The following is a 23,736-nucleotide window of genomic DNA, read 5'->3' as shown; positions in this document are numbered from 1 at the left end:
AGACGATGCATCTTCCTCAACCTCCTGCCGAGTCTCTACGCCTACCTCTACACAAGCTTCTGGACTAGACTTTCAAGAGATGCTTCGAGACCTCGTACTCCATCCCGGCGGTCCCGGGGAAGTTGGATGCTCGATACCGCACGGTGCACCATAAGGGCGTCGACGGGGCACAGCTCTCGCACCAGTCTCTCTTGGTTGAATCCTCTCTGAAGCGGTCTCATCCCTCCCAGGTCTATGCTTCCACTCCTGGCCGGAAGGGCAAAACCATGGACATATTTGGTAGGCGCATCTACCAGAACTCGATGATGGCTTCTCGAGTCCTCAATTACAGCTTTCATTTTGCAACCTACTTTGAGTTTTTTCTCTCCATTCTTCAAAAGTTTTTACCCTATCTGGATTCTCAGGCTCGCTTCGAGTACTCGGAGGTGCTGGCATCATTGTCCCAACTCTGCCTGCAGATGATGCAATCGTCTTACGACACTTTTGAGCTCTCGGCCAGAGCGGCGGCCTGTTCAGTGGCCATGAGACGCTTGGCGTGGCTTCGCACCATTGATGTGGACCCAAATCTCCAGGACAGGCTGGCGAACGTTCCCTTTGCGGGAGCGGAGCTTTTCGACGAGTCCATCGAGGCGGCAACGGAGAAGCTATCCAAACATGAAAAATCTTTTCAGTCTATCCTCCGCCAGAAGCCCAAGCCTGCCATCTCTCGTCCGTCTCGTCCTCATATGATTTATCAAAGGCGCTACCCGCCGAAGCAGGCCCCCGCCATTCGACCGCCAGTGAAGAGGCAGCATCAGCAGAAGCTCCAACAAAAGTCTCAACCTTCTGCTGTCCCCAAGGCTCCCCAGCCTTTTTGACTGTCTCGTAGGGAGCATAACTTCCATCGTTCTGCCCTCCCCGATTTTTCCCATCGGAGGTTGTCTCCATCATTTTTACCATCGATGGACGACTATTACCACTGACCTCTGGGTCCTTTCCATCATAAGAGAGGGATACTCTCTTCAGTTCCATCATGTTCCTCCGGAACATCCTCCAAGAGAGTATCCTTCCAACTTAACCCAGACTGCCCTTCTTCAGGAAGCTCAGGCTTTGCTCTGGCTTCGTGCCATCGAGCCAGTCCCTGTGGACCAACAGAACAGAGGTTTTTACTCCCGGTACTTCCTTGTTCCGAAGAAGACGGGCGACCTGCATCCTATTTTGGACCTCAGGGTGTTCAACAAGTTCCTGGTCAGGGAGAAGTTTCGCATGTTGACCCTGGCTTCTCTCTATCCCCTCCTCGAGCAGAACGACTGGCTATGCTTCCTGGATCTCAAGGAGGCCTACACTCATATTCCCATCCATCCGGCCTCCCGTCAATCCCTCAGATTTTGGGTGGGACACCTTCATCTTCAGTACAGAGTGCTTCCTTTCGGCTTAGCTTCATCTCCCAGAGTCTTCACCAAGTGCCTGGTTGTGGTGGCCGCAGCACTCAGGAACCATGGTCTGCAGGTGTTTCCCTACCTCGATGACTGGCTCATCAAGGATTCCACGTCTCAGGGGGCCGCCCGGGCCACTCAGAGGACAATCTGAATTCTACAGAGTCTGGGATTCGAGATCAACTTTCCCAAATCCCATTTTCAACCTTCACAGACTCTCCCCTTCATCGGAGCTGTTCTTGATACTATTCAAATCAGAGCGTTCCTTCCTCCTCAGCACCTTGCGGCTCTTCTTCATCTTTGTCACTCGGTCTCTTCTCGCCCGTCCATCTCGGCGAGACACATGATGGTGCTCCTGGGCCTCATGGCCTCTACGGTTCACAAATGCTCCTTTTTCCAGACTTCACCTGCGGATTCCTCAGTGGACCCTAGCTTCTCAATGGTCGCAGATCTCCGACCCTCTGACTCGTCACATTCAGGTCACTCCTGCTCTGCTGCAGTCGCTTCGCTGGTGAATGCTCTCTTCCAATCTTTCCAGAGGTTTGCTGTTTCACATGCCTACCCATCAGAAGGTCCTCATGACCAACTCCTCGACCTATGCTTGGGGGGCTCATCTGGACGTGCTCCGCTCCCAGGGCTAATGGACAAGTGCAGATCGTCTGTGCCATATCAATCTCCTGGAACTCAGGGCGATTTTCAATGCTCTCATTGCTTTTCAGCATCTACTTCACGACATGGTGGTCCTCATTCGTACGGACAATCAGGTCGCCATGTATTATGTCAACAAACAGGGAGGCACGGGATCGGCCTCCCTCTGTCAGGAAGCTCTGAAAGTTTGGGATTGGGCGATTCGGCACAACGCCTTCCTCAAAGCTGTCTACATTCAGGGGGCGGACAATGCCTTGGCGGACAACTTGAGTCGTCTTCTACAGCCTCAAGAGGGGACTCTCCATTCCACGCCCCTTCATCAAATCTTCTCCCTGTGGGGAAAGCCTCAAATAGACCTCTTTGCAGCTCCCCACAACTTCAAACTGCCTCAGTTCTGCTCCAGGATCTACACTCCTCATCGTCTCGAGGCAGATGCTTTTCTTCTGGACTGGGGGAATCTTTTTCTGTATGCGTTTCCTCAGTTTCCTCTCATTCAAAAGACTCTGGTCAAGCTCAAGTCCGACCGGGCCACCATGATTCTGATTGCTCCTCTGTGGCCCAGGCAACCTTGGTACTCCCTTCTTCTGCAACTCAGCAGCAGGGAGCCCTTCCTTCTACCAATGTTTCCATCTCTGCTTACGCAGCATCAGGGATCTCTGCTTCATCCCAACCTGCAGTCGCTACACCTGACAGCTTAGTTCCTCTCAGCGTAACTTCCCTTCAGTTTTCACCAGCCATGCGGGATGTTTTGGAAGCTTCAAGGAAGCCTGCTACTAGACAATGCTATTCCCAGAAATGGACTAGATTCTCTACTTGGTGTTTTTCTCATCACAAGGAACCTTAACATGCCTCCTTGAACTCTGTTTTGGACTACCTTTTGCACCTGTCTCATTCTGGTGTCAAGTCTACATCGATCAGAGTCCATCTTAGTGCAATTGCTGCTTTTCACCAGCCTCTTCAGGGGAAACCTCTCTCTGCACATCCTGTGGTTTCCAGATTCATGAAAGGACTTTTCCATGTCAATCCTCCCCTCAAACCGCTTCCGGTGGTTTGGGACCTCAATGTTGTTCTTTCTCAACTTATGAAGTCTCCATTTGAACCTCTTAACAAGGCTCCTCTGAAATTTCTCACTTGGAAAGTGGTGCTTCTCATTGGCCTCACTTCTGCCCGTCGAGTGAGTGAACTTCAAGCGTTGGTTGCAGATTCGCCCTTTACAGTGTTTCATCATGACAAGGTGGTCCTTCGCACTCATCCCAAATTCCTCCCCAAGGTGGTCTCGGAATTTCATCTGAATCAATCCATTGTTCTTCCTGTGTTTTTTCCGAAGCCGCATTCTCATCCTGGAGAATCAGCTCTTCACACTCTGGACTGTAAGCGTGCTTTGGCTTTCTACCTGGAACGCACCAAGCCTCACAGAACTGCTCTTCAACTTTTCATCTCCTTTGATCCAAACAAGTTGGGATGCCCTATCTCTAAGCGCACCATCTCCAACTGGATGGCGGCTTGTATCTCTTTCTGCTATACCCAGGCTGGATTGCCCCTTCACAGTAAAGTCACAGCCCATAAGGTCAGAGCAATGGCAGCCTCTGTAGCTTTCCTCAGATTGACACCGATTGAGGAGATTTTTAAAGCTGCCACTTGGTCCTTGGTTCATACCTTCACCTCACACTATTGTCTGGATACCTTCTCCAGACGGGATGGACAGTTTGGCCAAACAGTGTTGCAAAATTTGTTCTCCTAAGTTGCCAACTCTCCCACCATCCCATTGTGGTTAGCTTGGAGGTCACCACTAGTGAGAATACCTGCCTGCTTATCCTGGGATAAAGCAATGTTACTTACCGTAACAGTTGTTATCCAGGGACAGCAGGCAGCTATTCTCACGTCCCACCCACCTCCCCTGGGTTGGCTTCTCTGCTAGCTATCTGAACTGAGGAGACACGCCCGGTGCATCGTGCGGGAAGGCACTCGCACATGTGCGGTGTGGGCAACTCCTAAAAGTTTCTACAAGCAAGTATGCTTGTGAGATGTCCGCATCGGGGCTCCGTTGGATGACATCACCCACTAGTGAGAATAGCTGCCTGCTGTCCCTGGATAACAACTGTTACAGTAAGTAACATTGCTTTGTTGGATGTGCGTAGACTCTTACTGCAGTATCTAGAGGTTATAAAAAAAATTTTGATTGTCGGATCATCTGTTCGTATTAGCTGGAGCTGCCCGTAAAGATCAACCAGCTTTGAAAGTGACCATTCTAGATGGATCCGTATTAGTGCTGCCTGATTCACGAAAAAAAAAATTGATTCGATTCAGCCTATTGAATCGATTTTTCAATTCGATTTTCCTGCCCAATTTGGGTGTTTTTATCAGACATCCTGGTGGGTTTATTTTATAGCCTCTTCACCCCTTTTATAGCCTCTTCACTCCCTTTGCCTTCTCCGAACCACACTGACGCTGTGGTGTAAACAAACAAAAAAAACTTTTCCTCGCTGTTAAATCCTAGCTCACGTTTGCGGTCTAACACCAGCTCTGGCAGGATACACATTTCAAATCTGACACATTGTAATCTCAAAACAGAAAATAAAATTATTTTTTCTACCTTTTGTTGTTTGGTCATTATTCAAATCTTGTTGGTCCCAGGCTCTGATTGTCATCTTCTTTCTCCGTGCTAACCATCCATCTTCTATCTCTGTCCTCACCTTCCGTTTGCCTTCCTTCCCCCGAAGGTCTGGCATCTTTTTTTTTTCGTCTCCATCCACAGATCCACCTTTTCTCAACTATTCTTTCATCCAGCATCTCTCCCTCCTTCCCCACCACCCCAGGGTCCACCATCTCTCTCTTTTTATTTTCCCAACTACATTCCCATCCAGTATCTCTATCCCCCCCTCCACATCATCCCTTGTGTCCAACTTCTCTCCCTTTCTGTTCCTTCCCTCCCTAAATCCCATTGTCCACCATCTCTCTCCCTCTCCTCTGTTTTTAGACCCATTATTTATTCCCCCCCCAAAGTCCTGCATATGCACATCTCTTTGAACCCCCTTTCCTCCCTCCCTCAGTGTACTTCTACATCAGGGCCCCCTCCCCTGGAGGTCTGTCCCCCCCCCCTGAAGGCCTCTGCCACCACCCCTTGAAGGCCTGTTCTCCCTCCCGATAGCTTGCCTGTCCCCACCCCCCGAAAGGCCTGCGTGTTCCTTCTGGCCTCCCGCGTATCCATTTACCTGATATTAGCAGCCTGCAGAGAAGATCGCCGTTGCTAGTGATCTTTGCAAGCTGCCATAGGTCTTTGGAACTGTTTCCTCTGCTGCGATCCTGCCTCTGATGTCATACTCTGATGCGTATTTAGAGTCTAAATCATACTGTGTTTTGGACTCATGTCCCCCAGAAATTATGAAATCGGCTCCATTAAACTTTAAACTATCTTTGCTGAATTACTTAATGGATAACCTAAAAGATGGAAAATTCCTCACTAATAATGGTCACATAATAATAACACCAATTCCAAAAAATAGTAAAGAATCATCAGCACTAGTAACCAACTATAGACCAGTAGCATCCATTCCATTTATTGCAAAAATCATGGAAGGATTGGTACATACCCAATTGATGGAATATCTTGATCAGTTCTCTCTCTTATATGAAACTCAATCTGGTTTTAGACCTTTGTTCAGCACTGAGACAGTAATTGCAGCTATCTTAGATAATCTGCTTAATACCCTGATCATGCAATTCGATATGATCTCTGCCTTTGACTTAGTGGACCATGGGAAACTGCTACAATCCTTAGATGCAATTGGTATCAGGGAAGAAGTGTTAGACTGGTTTCGAGGTTTCCTTATGTCCCGTACCTATCAAGTACGTTTCAATTATAATCTCTCTGATACCTAGAGCAATCCATCTGGCATACTGCAGGGGTTACCACTATCCCCATTGCTCTTCAATGTCTACATGTCCTCATTAGGTGCGCAATTGACCCAGCTGGGGATAAAATTATTTAGTTACGCAGATGACTTTACAATCATCATCCCATTCGCTAACTCTCTCGGAAGTCATTCCCAAGGCAACAGAAGTACTAAATTTGATGGAGCAATGGATGATAGAAAATTTTTTGTAGCTTCGCCACACCCGTTTGACACCAAAACATCACTATGCATCAATAAACTTAGTTATCCTATTCAATCTACTATGAAGTTATTGGGTGTAACACTAGACCAGAGCCTAACCATGAAAGACCAAGTAGTCTCCTTAATCAGAAAGGGTTTTTTCACTCTCTGGAAGCTTCGGTCCATTAGAGCATATTTTGATATGTCAGCATTTAGAATTCTGGTACAATCCCTCGTACTGAGTCAACTTGATTACTGTAATATCGCCTATTTGGCAGTTTCCCAAAAGAATATGTGACGATTACAACTGGTGCAAAATGCAACGGTCAAACTGATTTTCGGGCTGAAGAAGTTCGATCATGTAACACCTTACTATCGACTGCTGCATTGGCTGCCGATGGAAGCACATGTGAAGTTTAAGTTTGGTTGTTTTTGCTTACTATTAAGTCTAGCCCCTAAATATATAACTGACCTTTTCTCTTTCTCAGCCAACAGACATAAGAGAAGCTCACATTTGAACTTTGTTTCCCCTCCAGTTAGAGGATGTAAACTTAAGACATCAACACCTTTTCTCACATCAGGCAGCATTATGGGGTAAAGATCTAGAACAATTGCTTATGCCTACTAATAGGGAATTTAGGAAACGCCTGAAAACATATCTGTTCCTGAAGTATCTAGGCAGCTGACCCATACAATTCTTACTCCACAATAACTGACCCCTAGAGCTGTTAATCACTAGCTTTTAACTCAGTTAATTCCACTCAATTTGTACCATCTTTTAATCATTGTAAACCGCATAGAACTTCACAGTCCTGCAGTATATAAACTGTTGTTGTTATTATTATTATTATTTTACACACCAGAAAGGATGTTGACTGGACCTAATCCTTTCCTCTAACTGGTCGACCACCAAATTCTGTAATACCACCTTCTCTGACCATCATCTGTTAACATTCACAATTGATCAGCCCAGTCCCAGCCAATCGCTACCATATGTTCAGGAGCTTTCAAGCTATTGACCTTGGAGCCCTCTCCATCGCTGTCATCCTTCTCCTCAACTACTATATCACACAAGACTGTCAACAAAGCTGTCCTCTCCTATAATACCATTCTCTCCTCAAGTTTCAAGTTTTTATTATGATTTGATCAATCGCCTATCCAAATAATAATAATAATAACTTTATTCTTTTATACCGCCACAATCTTGCGACTTCTAGGCGATTTACATAGAATTATTTTTAAAAAAGGGAATTAAAATAAAATTTTAATAATTAATAAACTTACTAACTCAAGACACAACTGACATGATCCAAGAGATAAGGGGGAAGAAATACAATTAATTATAGGACAGGAGAAAAAAAACAATACTAGATACTCTTGATCCTCCAATTTCACACCCTGTTAGGCATGCCAAACCCCAACCCTGGCTGAAGCACTGCTTCCACTACCTGCGCTCCTGTGCCTGTTCTGCCGAGAACGTCTTTGGCTTAAATCCTCTGTGCACGCTGACTTCATACATTTCAAATTCATGCTGATCACTCCAATCTACCCTCTCACTGAACAAACAAGAATACTATACCAACTTAACCACCTCTTAGCTCCAACCCTCGCTGTCTCTTTACTACACTAAACTCCCTACTCAAAGCACCCTCACTTTCTATCCCCCCTTCAATTTCTCCCCAAACTATGGCAGAGTTCTACAGTAAGATCCAGAAGATTCATCTTGAGCTTTCAACTAGGCTTCCTCTCCTTTCACTCACTCTACCTTTCTATTCTGCTAACCTCCCCTCAACACCTGCCAATCCTCTCCTCCGAAATCACTGAGGATGAAACAGCACATATTCTCTAATCCTCCACATCCACTACCCACTTCAATCCAATTCCCACTCAACCTCTCAATGCTATCTCACTCGCTGTCATCCCTCCTATCTGTCACATCCTCAATCTATCGCTCTCCACTGCAATTGTCCCTGATGCCTTCAAACATGCTGTTGTCACACTCTTCCTCAAAAATCCCTCAGTAGACTCCACATGCTCATCCAACAATTGCTCCATCTCCCTCCTCACCTTCTTATCCAAGTTACATGAACATGCTGTTCATCACCGCTGCCTGGACTTCCTTTCATCCCAAGCTATTCTTGATCCACTTCAGTCAGGCTTTCGCCTGCTGCATTCCACAGAAACTGCCAGTACTAAAGTTTCCAATAACCTGTTCCTGGCCATATTCAAAGGCCTTTACTCTATCTTCATACTTCTCAATCTTTCTGTTGCCTTTGATACTGTTGATCATTGCCTACTCCTTGATATGCTGTCCTCGATGGGATTCCAAGGTTCTGCGCTCTCCTGGTTTTCTTCTCTCTCTCCCATCGTACCTTCAGTGTATGGAATGGTAGTTTCTCCTCCACAGCCATCCCACTATCAATTGGTGAACCTCAAGGCTCTGTCCTTGGACCATTCCTTTTCTCAATCTACACCTGCTCACTTAGAGCTCTAATTCTCCTCTCACAGCTTCCAGTATCATCTCTATGCTGAAGACGCCCAGATCTACCTCTCTACACCAGATATCTTTACTGAAACCTAGATCCAAGTGTCAGCCTGCCTGCCCAACATTGACGCCTGTTTGTCTCACAGTCATCTAAAACTGAATATGGCTAAAACAGAGCTGCTCATCTTCCCACCTAAACTCACCTCCTCACTTCTCCCGTTCTCTGTCTCTGTGGACAATACTCTTATCCTCCCTTTTCTGTCTGCTTGCAATCTCGGGCTCATCTTTGACTCCTCTCTCTCCTTTGCCCAGATACAACACATCACTAAAACCTGCTGCTTCTTCCTCTATAGTATTACCGAAAACCTACCCTTCCTCTCTGAGCACACTACCAAAACCCTTATCCACACCCTCATCACCTCACGGTTAGATTACTGCAACTTGCTACTCTCAGGTCTTCTACTCAGCCATTTTTCTCCCCTTCAATCCATTCAGAATGTGGCTGCATGACTCGTATTCCATGAGAGCCGCTATACTTGAGTTACTCCTCTATTTGGGGTGACTGCTCTCCATAACATCATTCTGTAAAAATCTCCTAAAGTCACTTTGGCTTCCCATCCATTTCCGAATATAGTTCAAACTCCTCTTGCTGACCCTCACTATCTCTCTTCACTTATCTTCCCCTATGTGTTCCCCCCCCCCCCCCACACACATGCTCCACTTAGTCAATCGGTCCCTCCTGTCTGTATCCTTCTCCTCCTCTGCCAACTCCAGACTCTATCCCTTCTATCTTGCTGCGCCTTATGCCTGGAACAAACTGCCCGAATCCCTTTGGCGGGCTTTGTCTCTAGCTTTGTTCAAGTCCAAGTTAAAAGCCCACCTCTTTGAGACTGCTTTCAACTCCTAGCTCCTCTCACCTTGGGTTCTATATCCCCAACCCTATATGTCATGTCTGTCTGTCCAAGTTAGATTGTAAGCTCTTCTGAGCAGGGATCATCTGTTAAATGTCACAATGTACAGCGCTACATTCTTTCTGTTTTTAATGAAGTCACTTATGGGGGCAGAAGCTTGGCAATGACGTTGAATAGTAATCACTAAAATCCAATTCAAGTGCTGTGAATACTCTAAAAACCTGTGTTCTCTAAACTAAAGGCCTCCCTTTGACTCAAGTTTTGCCTGAAGCGCCTTCAGGAAGGGGGCACATAACGGAACAACCTGCTCTGTCTCCTTCCACTCTCTTTCATATCACATCCAAAGAAAATCATCTTTCACTCTGCAGATGCTCTTCTCGCTTTGGTCCCTCAATGCTCAAACTTCGGCTGAACAGAATGAGGAGGAAACACTACAAGAGTTAATGAATTATGTAGAGGAAGGGGAGCACTGCTCGGAAGAGGAAGAAATGGAAGTCAACAGAATGAATGGGATTTCAGAATGATAATTGGAATTCCTGAGGGCACTGTTATTAAACCCACATGCACAGCTCTGGTGGGTGGTTTCAGGTCAGTGAAAGTACCTGGAGTGAGGGACACGGAGCCATCTTAAAAGTAGTGCTTCAAAATAGCCCAGTGCAGGAAGAGCCGTTTTGTTCATCTGAAATAGTTGTGTTCTGTAGATAGCAGGATTTGCAAGCTCATAGTCTCTCCCATCTCTCCATGTCCAACATTGCTTTTTGAGCTATGAATTTTAACTAAAGTGCTAGTAGCTGGTTCGGAAAGGGCCACACATGCTCAGAATTTTACACTAAGCTCTAGGAAAGCTGTTTGTACTGGAAGCATGTGATTACATCACCGACTTGTGTGTCTGTTCAATCCTGCTACCTTTTGAAAACACAACCAAAAACAAGAGAACTGTGGAGGAGATGTTCAAGATGCAGGCTTTTTATTTGAAATATACCATATTTTTCGCTCCATAAGATACACTTTTTCCACCCCCAAAAGGGGAGTGGAAATAAGGGTGCATCTTATGCAGCGAATACCACGCGCCCCCACCCCCGGTACCTTGATGTAACCCTGGCGGTCCAGCGCTGCATCGGCAGGCCCCCTCCCCCCCCCCCCCCGCTGGACGGCCGCCGGAGGCCCCATCTGCCAGGCAGGCGTGAGCCCCAAGCACGCCTGCCTGGTCCTGTGCCGCCGCCCAAATACTGTCAGCTCAGTCCAGCGCTGCATCAGCAGGCTCCCCCATCTGCCGCGGAAGTGAAAGGCAGGTGCAAGCCCCGAGCACGCCTGCCTGGCCCTGTGCCGCTGCCGAAATGGTGCTGTTGGTTCTCGTGAGACTCGCGGGAGTTGACGGCACCATTCAAGCGGCGGCACAGGACCAGGCAGGCACGCTCAGGGCTCCCGTCTGCCTTTCACTTCCGGCGCAGATGGGGAAGCCTGCCTATGCAGTCCTGGACTGAGCTGACACCATTCAGGTGGCTGACCAGGCAGGTGTGCTTGGGGCTCACACCTGCCTCTCACTGCCGCGGCAGATGGGGACTTGGGCCGCTGTCCAGCAAGGGAGGCTGCCGATGCAGCGCTGGACCACCAGGATTGCATCAAGGTACCAGGGGGTGGGGGGATGTTTAAAACACTAGATTCGCCAACTAGGGAGGGAGGGATTTTAAAAAGTATAGAGGGTATGATTAAAAAGGTACTTGGGGGGTATGTATGGGGGATGATTTAAGATACTGGGGGGTATGTGGTGGGTATGGGAGGATGATTTATGGTACGTGAGGGGTATGGGGCCTGCCGGCCTGTCACTAGGCCAGCCTGCCTGCCACTAGGCCTGCTTGCCTGCCCTGTCCCTGCCTACCACCAGAGGGGGGGGGACAGGGTGCAGAGCCTGACAAGGAGTATGGGGATGGGTACAGAGCCTGGCAGGGAGAAATTGATTCAGAATTTTTTTCTTGTTTTCCTCTAAATCTAGGGTGCGTCTTATGGTCAGGTGCATCTTATGGAGTGAAAAATACAGTAGTCATTTAATCCGCATAATGTCTAAAACCCAATCGATGGGGACTGTGGACCCAACATGGTCCGTGCTTCGACGACCCTGTCTTCCTCAGGGGTCCAAAAGAAAGTCCTAAGGCAAAAAATTGTGGATCAAAAGCTAAAAACGGTCCTGTTTAAGAACGCTACGCAGTGGAGTAAAACTCAACTGCAATATGAAAACATACATTACAGGCAGGGCTTAACCTCAAGTGACCTGAAAAGCAGTTTCACCGCTTCTTTTCAGACTCCAGAGCAGCAAATGTTTTCTGCTCTAGACTTCTGTTCCAGGAGGTGTGCAGGGAAGAAGAAGGGAGGAAGTGAACATGGAACAGAGAAGAGAACAGATCCTGTAATCCAGCTCCTCTCCTTCTGTTGCTCTTACCCCAGGTCCATTCTCTTTCTGGAATTCACAGTTCCACTTCCTTTTTGTGTACAAATTAAGCCTTAGTTACAGGTAAGCAAATGTTCTCTGTATTTTGTAAGTTGCTTCTGTACTTTATTTGGATTACCAGGTAGGCTGCTGAAAGAACACATTTTTCCTTTAGATATTTGACTTTTCTTACTGCAGATAGAATGTTGTTTAGCTGACTTACTTTCGCATCCCCTCAGGTAACAAAACGTGATGAAGACTCCTCACTGATGCAGTTAAAAGAAGAATTTCGTACTTATGAAGCTCTGCGGCGGGAGCATGATTCTCAGATTGTGCAAATTGCAATGGAGGCTGGACTGCGTATTGCACCAGATCAGTGGTCTTCTCTTCTTTATGGGGACCAATCTCACAAATCTCACATGCAATCTATCATTGACAAGGTAAAAAGCCTCTTTCTGTAGCATGATTGGATCTTGTTGAATGAACATAAATCCTCATATTCTATATATGGTTCTTTTAAGTTGCATACGCCCAATTTGCACATGCAATTTAATTGAATATTGAGCCAATTAGCATTGATAATTGGCATCCTAATGAGCAATTATTAGCACTAAATTGATTTAATTAAAAGTTAAGCACATAAATTTAGGCATAGGCCAAAAAGGTGCAAAGTGGGAGGGTCACAGGCAGATTGGGGGTGTTCATAGAATTTATGCACATAATTTAGAATAAGGAGGATCAATGCTTAATTTAAGCTTGAGAATTTGCACTATGTTTCAGTTGGTGCAAATGGACATGACCCTGTTCCTTCATATATTTTCTGTAGTATTCCTACATATGTTATTTCTTAGGTCACAATGTTAGTAAACTATATTATCCCAGGACAAGCAGGCAGGTATTCTCACTAATGGGTGACGTGATCCAACGGAGCCCCGATGCAGACGCCTCACAAGCAGTCTTGCTTGAAGAAACTTGAAGTTTCGAGTCGCCTGCACCGCGCATGCGCGAGTGCCTTCCCGCCCAGCGTAGGGCGCGTCTCCTCAGATCTTACTTTTCCGCGGAGCCGAGAAGTCCGTCTTCGACTCTGCGTGAAGTTAGCTCACTTGCGCCTTTTTAAAATCCGCGTTTTTGGGTTAATTTTCTCGAAATCGTTGCTTTTCGTCGTGCTTTCTTATTTTATTTAAAAAAAAAATTTCTTCCATCCATTCGACCGGGCAGGCCATGTGGCTGCGGCCCCACGGCTTCGATCTTGTGGCGGAGCTTTTCAAGCCTATGTCCCGACCTATCACCGGTTTTAAAAAGTGTGCCAAGTGTCAGTGCGCGATTTTGCTAACGGACCCTCATCGACGCTGTATTCGGTGTCTCTGGCCTCAACACCTTCCGAAATCGTGCCGGCCTTGCTCCACACTCACCGCACGTGCTTTCAAGCGTCGTTGCATCTTTTGGGAGTCGCTGTTCATGGAGTCCTCAACGGAGCCGTCTTCATCGAAGGGACCTTCACCTTCAACTTCCTCCGCAGCTCTCCAGCCTCCCACCTCTGCGGTCCCGAGTCTCCTCAAGCCGGCTTCTTTTGTGCTGGCTCAGACTCCAGGGCCTGCTGCGATGCCTTCCTCTGTCTCTTCAGGTCAGGTAGCACAGCAGCCCATTCCACCCGTAGTGCTAAAAGTGCCCAAGGCTTCTAAGCCCAAGCACTCACAAACTGCCCCTAAGGAGCGCGAGGCGGTCCCATTGCTGATGCGGATCCATCCTTGCCGGCCTCGTTCCAATCCTTACTGGAGAAGCAATTCAATGAGCTCTTCACCACCATGGGGCCTAAGTTTCTCTCCCAAATCCAGCCTGAGCAAGCGGAGGCCTCCAGCGAGGTCGAGTCGCCTCCAGTGCCTCAGCGGTATACACACTCTCTACAGGGAGCAGAGTCTCTGTGAGTGTCTGGTCTGGCATCGAGGCAAGGAGCAGAGTCTTTGCTCATGCCTCCGTTGGAACCGATCCACTCGATGCAAGGAGCAGAGTCTTTGCGGGTGCCTCCATTGGAGCCGATTCACCCGTTGCAGGGGCTCGAATCTCTACGAGTCCCTCGGGGTGACTACAGCCACCCATCTCTGCTTCGGTCAACCGCTTCCAGCCCCATCCACTATCTGGGGGCCTCAGTGAAGACCCACTCGCCTCGTCCCTCGAGGCCTGTTTACAGACATAGCTCGCATCATCGATCGAGGCATTCATCGAGGCACTCGTCCAGACATGCCTCGCCTCATTTGAAGCAGCCTTTTCTTCAGTATTCCCCACTGGCTACTTCACCTCCCCCGATGCTGGAGCTCGAGGACACGCTGGGGTCTTTATTACCATCACGATCCCCGTCCTCATTGGATCCTGAGGCCTCGACGTTCTCGAGTCCTTCTCGAGGCCCTGCTTCGGCCGACCAGCTGTCTTTCTCCTCGTTCCTCCGACAGATGTTAGCTGATTTGGACATTTATCTGGACACAGGGTCCAAATTTTCAAAAGAATATCTGGAGACTATGCATCTCCCTCAACCACCTGCTGAATCCCTCAAGCTTCCTTTACACAAGTTGCTGGATCAGACCTTTGTGCGGTGCCTTGAAACACCTTATTCCATCCCCGCCGTGCCGGGCAAATTGGATGCCAGGTACCGCACGGTACACCATAAAGGGTTTGACGGTTCCCAACTCTCCCATCAATCCCTTTTGGTGGAATCCTCACTGAAGTGGTCTCACCCCTCCCAGGTGTACGCCAGGGCAAGACCATGGACCGATTTGGCAGGAGGATTTACCAGAACTCCATGATGACATCCAGAGTTCTGAATTACAACTTCCATTTCATCACATATTTTGAGTTCTTCCTGTCTGTACTCCAGAAGTTCATGCCCTATCTTGGCCCCAGAGCACAGTTTGAGTACCAGGAGGTTCTGTCCTCGTTATCCCAGCTCCGGCTACAGTTGATGCAGTCCTCCTACAATGCCTTTGAACTATCGGCTCGGGCTACAGCATGCTCGGTGGTCATGCGCCGGCTGGCGTGGCTCAGGACCATCGACATGGACCCCAATCTCCAGGACAGGCTTGCCAATGTTCCATGCGCTGGTACCGACCTCTTCGATGAGTCCATCGAGGCGGCGACCAAGAAGCTCTCAGACCATGAAAAGTCTTTCCAGTCCATCCTGCGTCCGAAGCCTAAGTCTGCTCCTCCTCATCCATCACGCCCACCGTTGATCTACCAGCGGCATTTCCCACCTAAACAGGCTCCCCCATCCGACAGTCTGTGAAGAGGCAGCATCCCCCAAAGCAGCAACAGAAGCCTCAACCATCTACTGTCCCTAAGGCTCCTCAGCCCTTTTGACTGTCTCATAGAGGGCATATCATCGGTCATTCTGCCATTTTCAGTTGCTCCATCGATTGGGGGTCGTCTTCATCACTTTTACCATCCATGGACGACTATTACCACCGACCTCTGGGTCCTCTCCATCGTCAAGGAGGGATACTCTCTTCAGTTCCACCAAGTTCCTCCGGAACATCCTCCAAGAGAGTATCCTTCCAACTTGACCCAGACCGCCCTTCTTCTTCAGGAAGCTCAGGCTTTATTGCAGCTCGGGGCTGTCGAGCCTGTTCCTTTGACTCAACAGAACAAGGGTTTTTACTCCCGGTACTTCCTTGTTCCGAAGAAGACGGGCGATCTGCATCCCATTTTGGATCTCAGGGTGCTCAACAAGTTTCTGGTCAAAGAAAAGTTTTGCATGTTGACGCTGGCATCCCTGTATCCCCTCATCGAGCAGAACGACTGGTTATGCTCTCTGGATCTCAAGGAGGCCTACACTCACATTCCCATTCATCTGACCTTGCGTCAATACCTCAGTTCAGGGTAGGACATCTTCATCTTCAATACCGAGTGCTTCCCTTCGGCCTGGCTTCGTCACCCAGAGTCTTCACCATGTGCCTGGTAGTAGTGGCCGCAGTGCTCAGGAACCATGGTCTCCAGGTATTCCCCTATCTGGATGACTGGCTCATCAAGGATTCCATGTCTCAGGGAGTCGCCCTCGTGACCCAGAAGACGATTTGGTTACTGCAGCATCTGGGATTTGAGATAAACTTCCCAAAATCCCACCTTCAGCCTTCCCAGACTCTTCCCTTCATCGGAGCTGTCTTGGATACTACCCAACTCAGAGCGTTCCTCCCTCCGCGCTTGGAAGCTCTCCTCATCCTTTGTCACGCAGTGTCCTCTTGCCCGTCCATCTTGGCGAGACACATGATGGTTCTTCTAGGCCACATGGCCTCTACAGTTCACGTGACTCCTTTTGCCAGACTTCACCTCAGGATTCCTCAGTGGACCCTGGCATCTCAGTGGACGCAGGTGTCCGACCCTCTGTCTCGACACATCCAGGTCACTCCTGCTCTGCAACAGTCTCCTCGTTGGTGGATGCTATTCTCCAATCTATCCAGAGGTTTGCTGTTTCACACACCTCATCATCAGACAGTTCTCACGACCGACTCGTCGACTTATGCTTGGGGGGCTCATCTGGATGGTCTCCACACACAGGGTTACTGGACCAGCATGTACCGCCAGTACCACATCAATCTCCTGGAACTCAGGGCGATTTTCAATGCTCTCAAAGCCTTTCAACATCTGCTTCGTGACCAAGTTGTCCTCATCTGAACAGACAAACAAATCGCCATGTACTACATCAACAAACAGGGAGGAACAGGATCAGCCTCCCTCTGCCAGGAAGCTTTGAAAGTTTGGGATTGGGCAATTCGCCACAACACCTTCCTCAAAGCTGTCTACATTCAAGGGGCTGACAATGCCTTAGCGGACAACTTGAGTCGCCTTCTGCAGCCGCACGAATGGACTCTCCAATCTACGCCCCTTCATCAGATCTTCTCTCGGTGGGGAACGCCTCAGATAGCCCTCTTTGCTGCCCCCCACAAATTCAAACTGCCTCAGTTCTGCTCCCGGATCTACACTCCTCATCGCCTCGAGGCAGATGCTTTTCTTCTGGACTGGACGAATCTCTTCCTATATGCGTTTCCTCCATTTCCTCTCATTCAAAAGACTCTAGTCAAGCTGAAGTCAAACCATGCCACCATGATTCTGATTGCTCCACGGTGGCCCAGACAACCTTGGTACTCCCTTCTCCTTCAACTCAGCACCATGGAGCCGTACCTCCTACCTGTTTTTCCCTCACTACTTGCACAGCATCAGGGTTCTCTGCTTCATCCCAGCCTGCAGTCTCTACACCTGACAGCTTGGTTCCTCTCAACATAACTCCTCTCCAGTTTTCTCAACCTGTGCGAGATGTCTTGGAAGCTTCACGAAAGCCTGCCACTCGACCAGATTTTCTTCTTGGTGTGTTTCTCATCATCATGAGCCTCAACGCTCCTCCTTGTCTTCAGTTTTGGACTATCTTTTGCACCTTTCTCATTCTGGCCTCAAGTCGACTTCGATACGGGTTCATCTCGGTGCAATTGCTGTTTTCCATCAGCCTCTTCAAGGGAAACCTCTCTGCTCATCCTGTGGTTTCCAGATTCATAAAAGGACTTTTCCATGTCAATCCTCCCCTCAAACCGCCTCCAGTGGTTTGGGATCTCAATGTTGTTCTCTCTCAGCTTATGAAACCTCCATTTGAACCTCTTAACAAGGCTCACCTGAAGTATCTCACTTGGAAAGTTGTCTTCCTCATTGGCCTCACTTCTGCTAGACGAGTCAGTGAGCTCTAAGCCTTGGTGGCTGATCCACCTTTTACAGTGTTCCACCATGACGAGGTGGTTCTTTGCACTCATCCGAAATTCCTACTTAAAATGGTCTCAGGATTTCATCTCAACCAATCCATCGTACTCCCAGTGTTTTTTTCCGAAACCTCATTCTCATCCTGGAGAATCAGCTCTTCATACTCTGGACTGTAAACGTGCTTTGGCTTTCTACTTGGAACGCACCAAACCACACCAGATCTGCTCCCCAACTCTTCGTCTCCTTTGATCCGAATAAATTGGGACGTCCTATCGCTAAGCGTACCATCTCCAACTGGATGGCGGCTTGTATCTCTTTCTGCTATTCCCAGGCTGGATTACCCCTTCACAGTAAAGTCACAGCCCATAAGGTCAGAGCAATGGCAGCTTCCGTGGCTTTCCTCAGATCTACTCCTATTGAGGAAATTTGTAAGGCTGCCACTTGGTCCTCGGTTCATACCTTCACTTCTCATTATTGTTTGGATACTTCTCCAGACGGAATGGACAGTTTGGCCAAACAGTATTGCAAAATTTATTCTCCTAAGTTGCCAACTCTCCCACCATCCCATTGTAGTTAGCTTGGAGGTCACCCATTAGTGAGAATACCTGCCTGCTTGTCCTGGGATAAAGCATTATTACTTACAGTAACAGTTGTTATCCAGGGACAGCAGGCAGCTATTCTCACGTCCCACCCACCTCCCCTGGGTTGGCTTCTCTGCTAGCTATCTGAACTGAGAAGATGCGCCCTGGTCTGGGCGGGAAGGCACTCGCGCATGCGTGATGCGGGCAACTCGAAACTTTGAGTTTCTTCAAGCAAGACTGCTTGTGAGGCATCCGCATCGGGGCTCCATTGGATCACGTCACCCTTTAGTGAGAATAGCTGCCTGCTGTCCCTGGATAACAACTGTTACGGTAAGTAACATTGCTTTCTTACTAGTTGTTTTTTTGTATCAGTCATGGGTTGTATTATACTTACTCCTTTGTTAAAAAAATTCAGAATTGGATCCAACAATGGCCTCCCATTACCGTCCAGTTGCAAATATACCACTGTTAACAAAGATTTTAGAATCCATTGTTTCAAGGCAACTTTTAGACTATCTGGAGGAATTTTCCATTCTCCTTTCATTTCAACACGGATTTCGACCGAATCATAGTACTGAGACTCTTCTTATTTCATTAGTAGCAAAAGCTCAGAATTTTTTGATTCATGGTCGATGTGCTATTTTGTTACAATTTGATCATTCTGCAGCCTTTGATGTTGTTGATGATGATATCTTAATGCAATTATTGATTGATATCGGTTAAAATCATAAAGTTCTGAACTGGTTTAATGTTTTTTTTGTAATTAAGATCTTATCAAGTATATGCTGAGGGTAAATCCTCTCCATCTTGATCTCCTGTTTGTGGAGTACCTCAGGGGTCTCCATTGTCCCCCACATTAAAACATCTGAATTTATCTACCTCAGAATCGATTTTTACTTATGCCGATATTTTCATCTTGCTTGATATTGATCCATCACTATAAAATGATATTAATTCTTGCATTTCTAATCTTCCAAGACTGGGCTTCTTCTGCACGTATGAAGTTAAATACTACCAAAACTAAAATTCTATGGTTTGGCCCTACCGTATACAACTTACCTTCTTCCCTACGATTAATTTCTGGTGATACTCTGAAGATTGAATTTTCATCTAGAATTCTTGGGTTCGTTTTGGACTCTACTCTTTCCTTGACTAATCAGATTAATACTATATCGAAAAAATGTTTTTTTTAGTTTACGGAAGTAGAGGAGGGTTCGATGTTTTTTCCAACAGCATCATTTTGCTGTGTTGGTCCAGGAGATTATATTAGCTCATCTGGACTATTCAAATTCTCTTTACATCAGTTTAAGTAAGGACAATTTAAAGAGATTACAGCTTATTATCCCAGGACAAGCAGGCAGCATATTCTCTACATGTGGATGACGTCATCCACGGAGCCCCGTCGTGGACATCTTTTCAAGCAAACTTGATTGAAGATCTCAAAGTTTGCTAGTGCTGCCCACACATGCGTGTGCCTTCCCGCTCCACTAGAGGGCGCATCCCCTCCCCATGGTCTTCAGTTCTTAGTTTTCCGTGGAGCCAGAAAGCCCTGTCTCTCTTCTCTGCGTTCTTCTAAGTGCCTTTCTTGCACCGCGGCTTCTTTATTTTCTTCGGGAGTCGCTGTTCGGTTTGTTACTTCGTTTTGCTACTTGATCGTGTATTTTTGTCTTTTCGTCTCGGTGACCGGGGGCTCCCGGTTCGCCGTGACTGCGGCCGTCTAAAACTTATGTCCCGGCCTCTTACTGGGTTTAAGAAGTGCTCCCAGTGCGGTCAGGTTATTTCTATCACAGACCCGCACCGCTGGTGTATTCTGTGCTTGGGTACGGATCACCCTACGGACTCCTGTCCTCATTGTGCCACCCTTCAGCCTCGGGCTCTTCGGCGACGTAGGGCCAGGATTGCAGAGCTCTTCGCCATGGAGGCTTCTCCTGCTTCAACTCCGGTCTCGACGTCGGCCTCAGTCTTGACGTTGGCCTCGATGACCTCGGCCCTGGGCAAGTCTCCCTCTACCTTGAAGGCCTCGGCGGCCTTGACCTCGAAGACCTCAGCTCCGGGTAAGTCTCCTCTTCCTCTTTCAGGTTCAGTTCAGCAGCTGAAGAAGCCTTCCTCGGAGTCTCTGGCCATCCAGGCGGTGAGTGTAGTCCCGCCGACCTCAAAGAGACAACCCTCCAAGCTTGCTTCTACCATACGGGAATACTCTTCCTCGAGGTCGTCCTTGGTGGAACGCACTGCTGCACCTGCCCGGCCGAATATGGTCACGGTGCCGATGTTCGAGGAGGTGCTGAAGGCTATCATCTCCTCAGAGCTCTCCTCGGCTTTGGCTCAGCTTGCTCCTGCCTCGACCTCGCGCATTGTGGACCAGCCTGAGCGTCGCGTTGAGGTTTCTCGGGGCAAGACACGCCAGTCTCGGCGTCTGTCCTCGTCTGACTCCTCGCCTCTTCCATCGAGACACGCCTCTCCCTCGAGCTGGCCTCCGGGCGAGGCGTCTTACGCCCTCGGCAAGGCGTCTTGTGAAGTGTCCCCGGGACTCCCACCCCGAAGCGGGATAGGTCCCCGGGTCCTCGCATTACCGGGTCCATTAAAACCTCGGACCTCACCTTGTCAAACCCAAGTCTGCTGAGGTCGCCTGTCTGGTTAGGGACCTCGATCCGAGAGGAGCAGACATTGGGGGACCCTGCCTCCTTTTCCCGAGGCTTGTCTTCGGGCCGGGGTTCTCAGGGGCGGCATCATCGGACCTCGACGGCCCGGACCCCGGGGTCCTCCCCTCTGGGGACTTCGAAGTGCAAGCTCTCGTCAACCCCTCCTCATTCATTTAGCGGGACTTCCTCGGCGTCCATGCTTGTGGATACGGATGTGCCGGCGCAGTATTCCACAGAGGCCTCCCCCTCCTTTTTGGCTGCCTTGCGGTCTCGTTCCACCACTCCCCTTGAGGGGCATTCTGAGAGCAGGCCCTCTTCCTTTACTAGATTTGTTCAGGATATGGGAAAGGCACTAGGCTTGGACCTCCAGTCCGATTCCATATATACCAAGGAGTTTTTGGAGGAGATGGAGCTCTCCTACCCTCCTAGGGAGTCCTTGCGGCTACCCCTGAATTCGGTGTTGCAGCAGACTTCCTTTCGCAATCTGGAGACTCCCTACGCTATCCCAGCTATTCCATCCAAAATGGAGTCTCGGTACCGGACGGTGCCTTGCAAAGGGTTTGAGAAGGCGCAGCTTTCTCACCAGTCCTTTATGGTGGAGTCTACCCTCAAGAAGTCTCACCCGTCCAAGGTGTATGCCGCTGTCCCACCGGGCCGGGAGGGCAGGACTATGGACAAGTTTGGGAGATGCCTATTTCCGAACTCCATGATGGCAAACAGAGTTCTGAATTACAACTTTACCTTTACGTCCTATCTCAAGTGGTGTATTAAGTCCCTTCCTTCTTTCTAGTACAATTTTCCTTCCAAACGCCGTGTGGAGTTTCGCAGGCTTGTGGATACTCTGTCACAGCTTCGGCTGTACATGTTTCAGGCCTCCTATGATGTGTTTGAGTTGTCGTCCAGGGTCTTGGCCTTCGTAGTGGCCATGTGTCGCCTGGCGTGGCTCCGCATTGTCGACATGGACCCCAACCTGCAGGACTGGTTGGCCAATCTTCCGTGCTTGGGGAATGAGCTGTTCAATGATTCCATTGAGGCTGCCACGAAACGCCTCTCCGAACACGAACGCTCCTTTGCTTCCCTGGTCCGGGCTAAGGCGAAGCCTGCCCCGCCCAAGTCCTACAGGCTGCCTTCCTGGCGGTATCCGCAGAAGCCCACGCCGGCGTTTTCTCGCCCTCCTCCTCGGCGTCCGCAGCAACAGAGGGCTACTCCTAAGCCTCAGACCCCTGCTGCGCTTAAGCAGCCACCGTCTTTTTGACTGGCCCGGTGGGAGGGAGCTGGCCTCCTCCGCCCTAGGTATTCCCCCTCTACCTATAGGGGGACGTCTCCGCTCCTTTTATCACCATTGGGTGGAGATTTCTGCAAACTCTTGGGTCCTCTCCGTCATTCGAGAGGGGTACTCCCTCAACTTCCGGGCTTTTCTGCCGGACAGGCCTCCAGGAGTGTCTTCTTCCGACGGGACGCAGCTTCCCTTACTTCTTCTGGAAGCGCAGGCTCTCTGCCTACGGGCGGTGGAGGAAGTTCCCCCTTTTCAACGGGGCTCCGGAGTTTATTTCCGGTACTTCCTGGTTTCTAAAAAGACCGGGGACCTTCGCCCTATCCTGGATCTACGGAAGCTGAACAAGTTCCTAGTTCGGGAGCAGTTCCGCATGCTTTCGCTTCCCATTTTGTATCCCTTGATGGATGAGGGGGACTGATTGTGTTCCCTGGACCTGAAAGAAGCCTACACTCACATTCCGATCCACCCGGCTTCTCGACGGTTTCTCCGCTTTCGGGTGGGGGAACTTCATTTGCAGTATCGGGTCCTCCCATTCGGGCTCGCTTCATCCCCACGGGTCTTCACCAAGTGCCTCGTGGCGGTCGCAAGGCCTTCAAGTTTTCCCGTACCTCGACAATTGGCTTATCAAAGCCCCGTCGAGAGAGGGGGTTATTTCAGCGACCCGTCAGTCTGTTATCTTCCTTCAGCGTCTGGGGTTCAAGATAAACTTCCCCAAGTCTCACTAACTAAACTAAACTAAACCTTAGGTTTGTGTACCGCACCATCTCCGTGTGCGCAGAGCTCGGCACGGTTTACAGAGGTTGAAAGGAAAGGAACTACAAAGAAAGGATATAGGAGAGGGACTGAGGAGATAGAGGGGGACAGGATACTAGAGCACGGGAGGTGATTAGATTTTTGAAAAGAGCCAAGTTTTCAAGTGTTTGCGGAAGGATTGGAAGGAGCTAGAATTTCTGAGCCCCTTCAGTCCAACAGTTTATCGGGGCCATGCTGGATACGGTACGCCTCCGGTCGTTTTTGCCTCTGCCTCAGCAGGCCGCCCTCCGGCGGCTGAGTCAGCTAGTGTCTCAGAGGTCTTTGGTCTCGGCCAAGCAGATGATGATCCTCCTAGGGCACATGGCCTCCACCGTTCATGTCACGCCGTTTGCCCGGTTACATCTTTGTGTTCCTGAGTGGACTCTGGCGTCTCAGTGGCGGCAGGATCGGGACCCCGCTTCTCAGCTGATTGCGGTGACTCCCTCTTTGAAATGCTCGCTCCGTTGGTGGGCCAACTCTTCCAGTCTGTCCAGAGGTTTGCTCTTTCTTGTACCCCCGCATTAGAAGGTTCTGACGACGGACTCTTCGGCGTACACTTGGGGAGCGCACCTCGATGGCCTTCGGACTCAGGGTCTTTGGTCGAGTGCAGACCATCGCTGCTACATCAACCTTCTGGAGCTCCGGGCCATTTACAATGCCGTGGTGGCTTTTCGGCATTTGCTGCAGGATCTGGTGGTCCTGGTGTGCACAGACAACCAGATGGCGAAGTATTATGTGAA

At 49.0% G+C, this 23,736-nt stretch overlaps 1 protein-coding gene across 4 annotated transcripts in view; it reads left to right on the top strand.

Annotated features, from left to right (window-relative positions):
• The window catches only part of RC3H1 (ring finger and CCCH-type domains 1), a 446,950-nt gene that overhangs the window by 123,195 nt on the left and 300,019 nt on the right, over positions 1-23,736 (top strand). For all 4 annotated transcript variants that reach the window (XM_033915444.1, XM_033915446.1, XM_033915443.1 and 1 more), the window contains exon 6: positions 12,218-12,418. In XM_033915444.1, coding sequence (XP_033771335.1) covers positions 12,218-12,418 — 201 coding nt within the window. The remainder of the gene's footprint in view (positions 1-12,217; positions 12,419-23,736) is intronic.

This window comes from Geotrypetes seraphini, chromosome 12 (genome assembly GCF_902459505.1).
Source record: "Geotrypetes seraphini chromosome 12, aGeoSer1.1, whole genome shotgun sequence".
In the NCBI taxonomy this organism is placed as follows: Eukaryota; Metazoa; Chordata; class Amphibia; order Gymnophiona; family Dermophiidae; genus Geotrypetes; species Geotrypetes seraphini.
The sequence above is the reverse complement of the archived record's forward strand: the minus strand, read 5'-3'. Positions and strand labels throughout refer to the sequence as shown.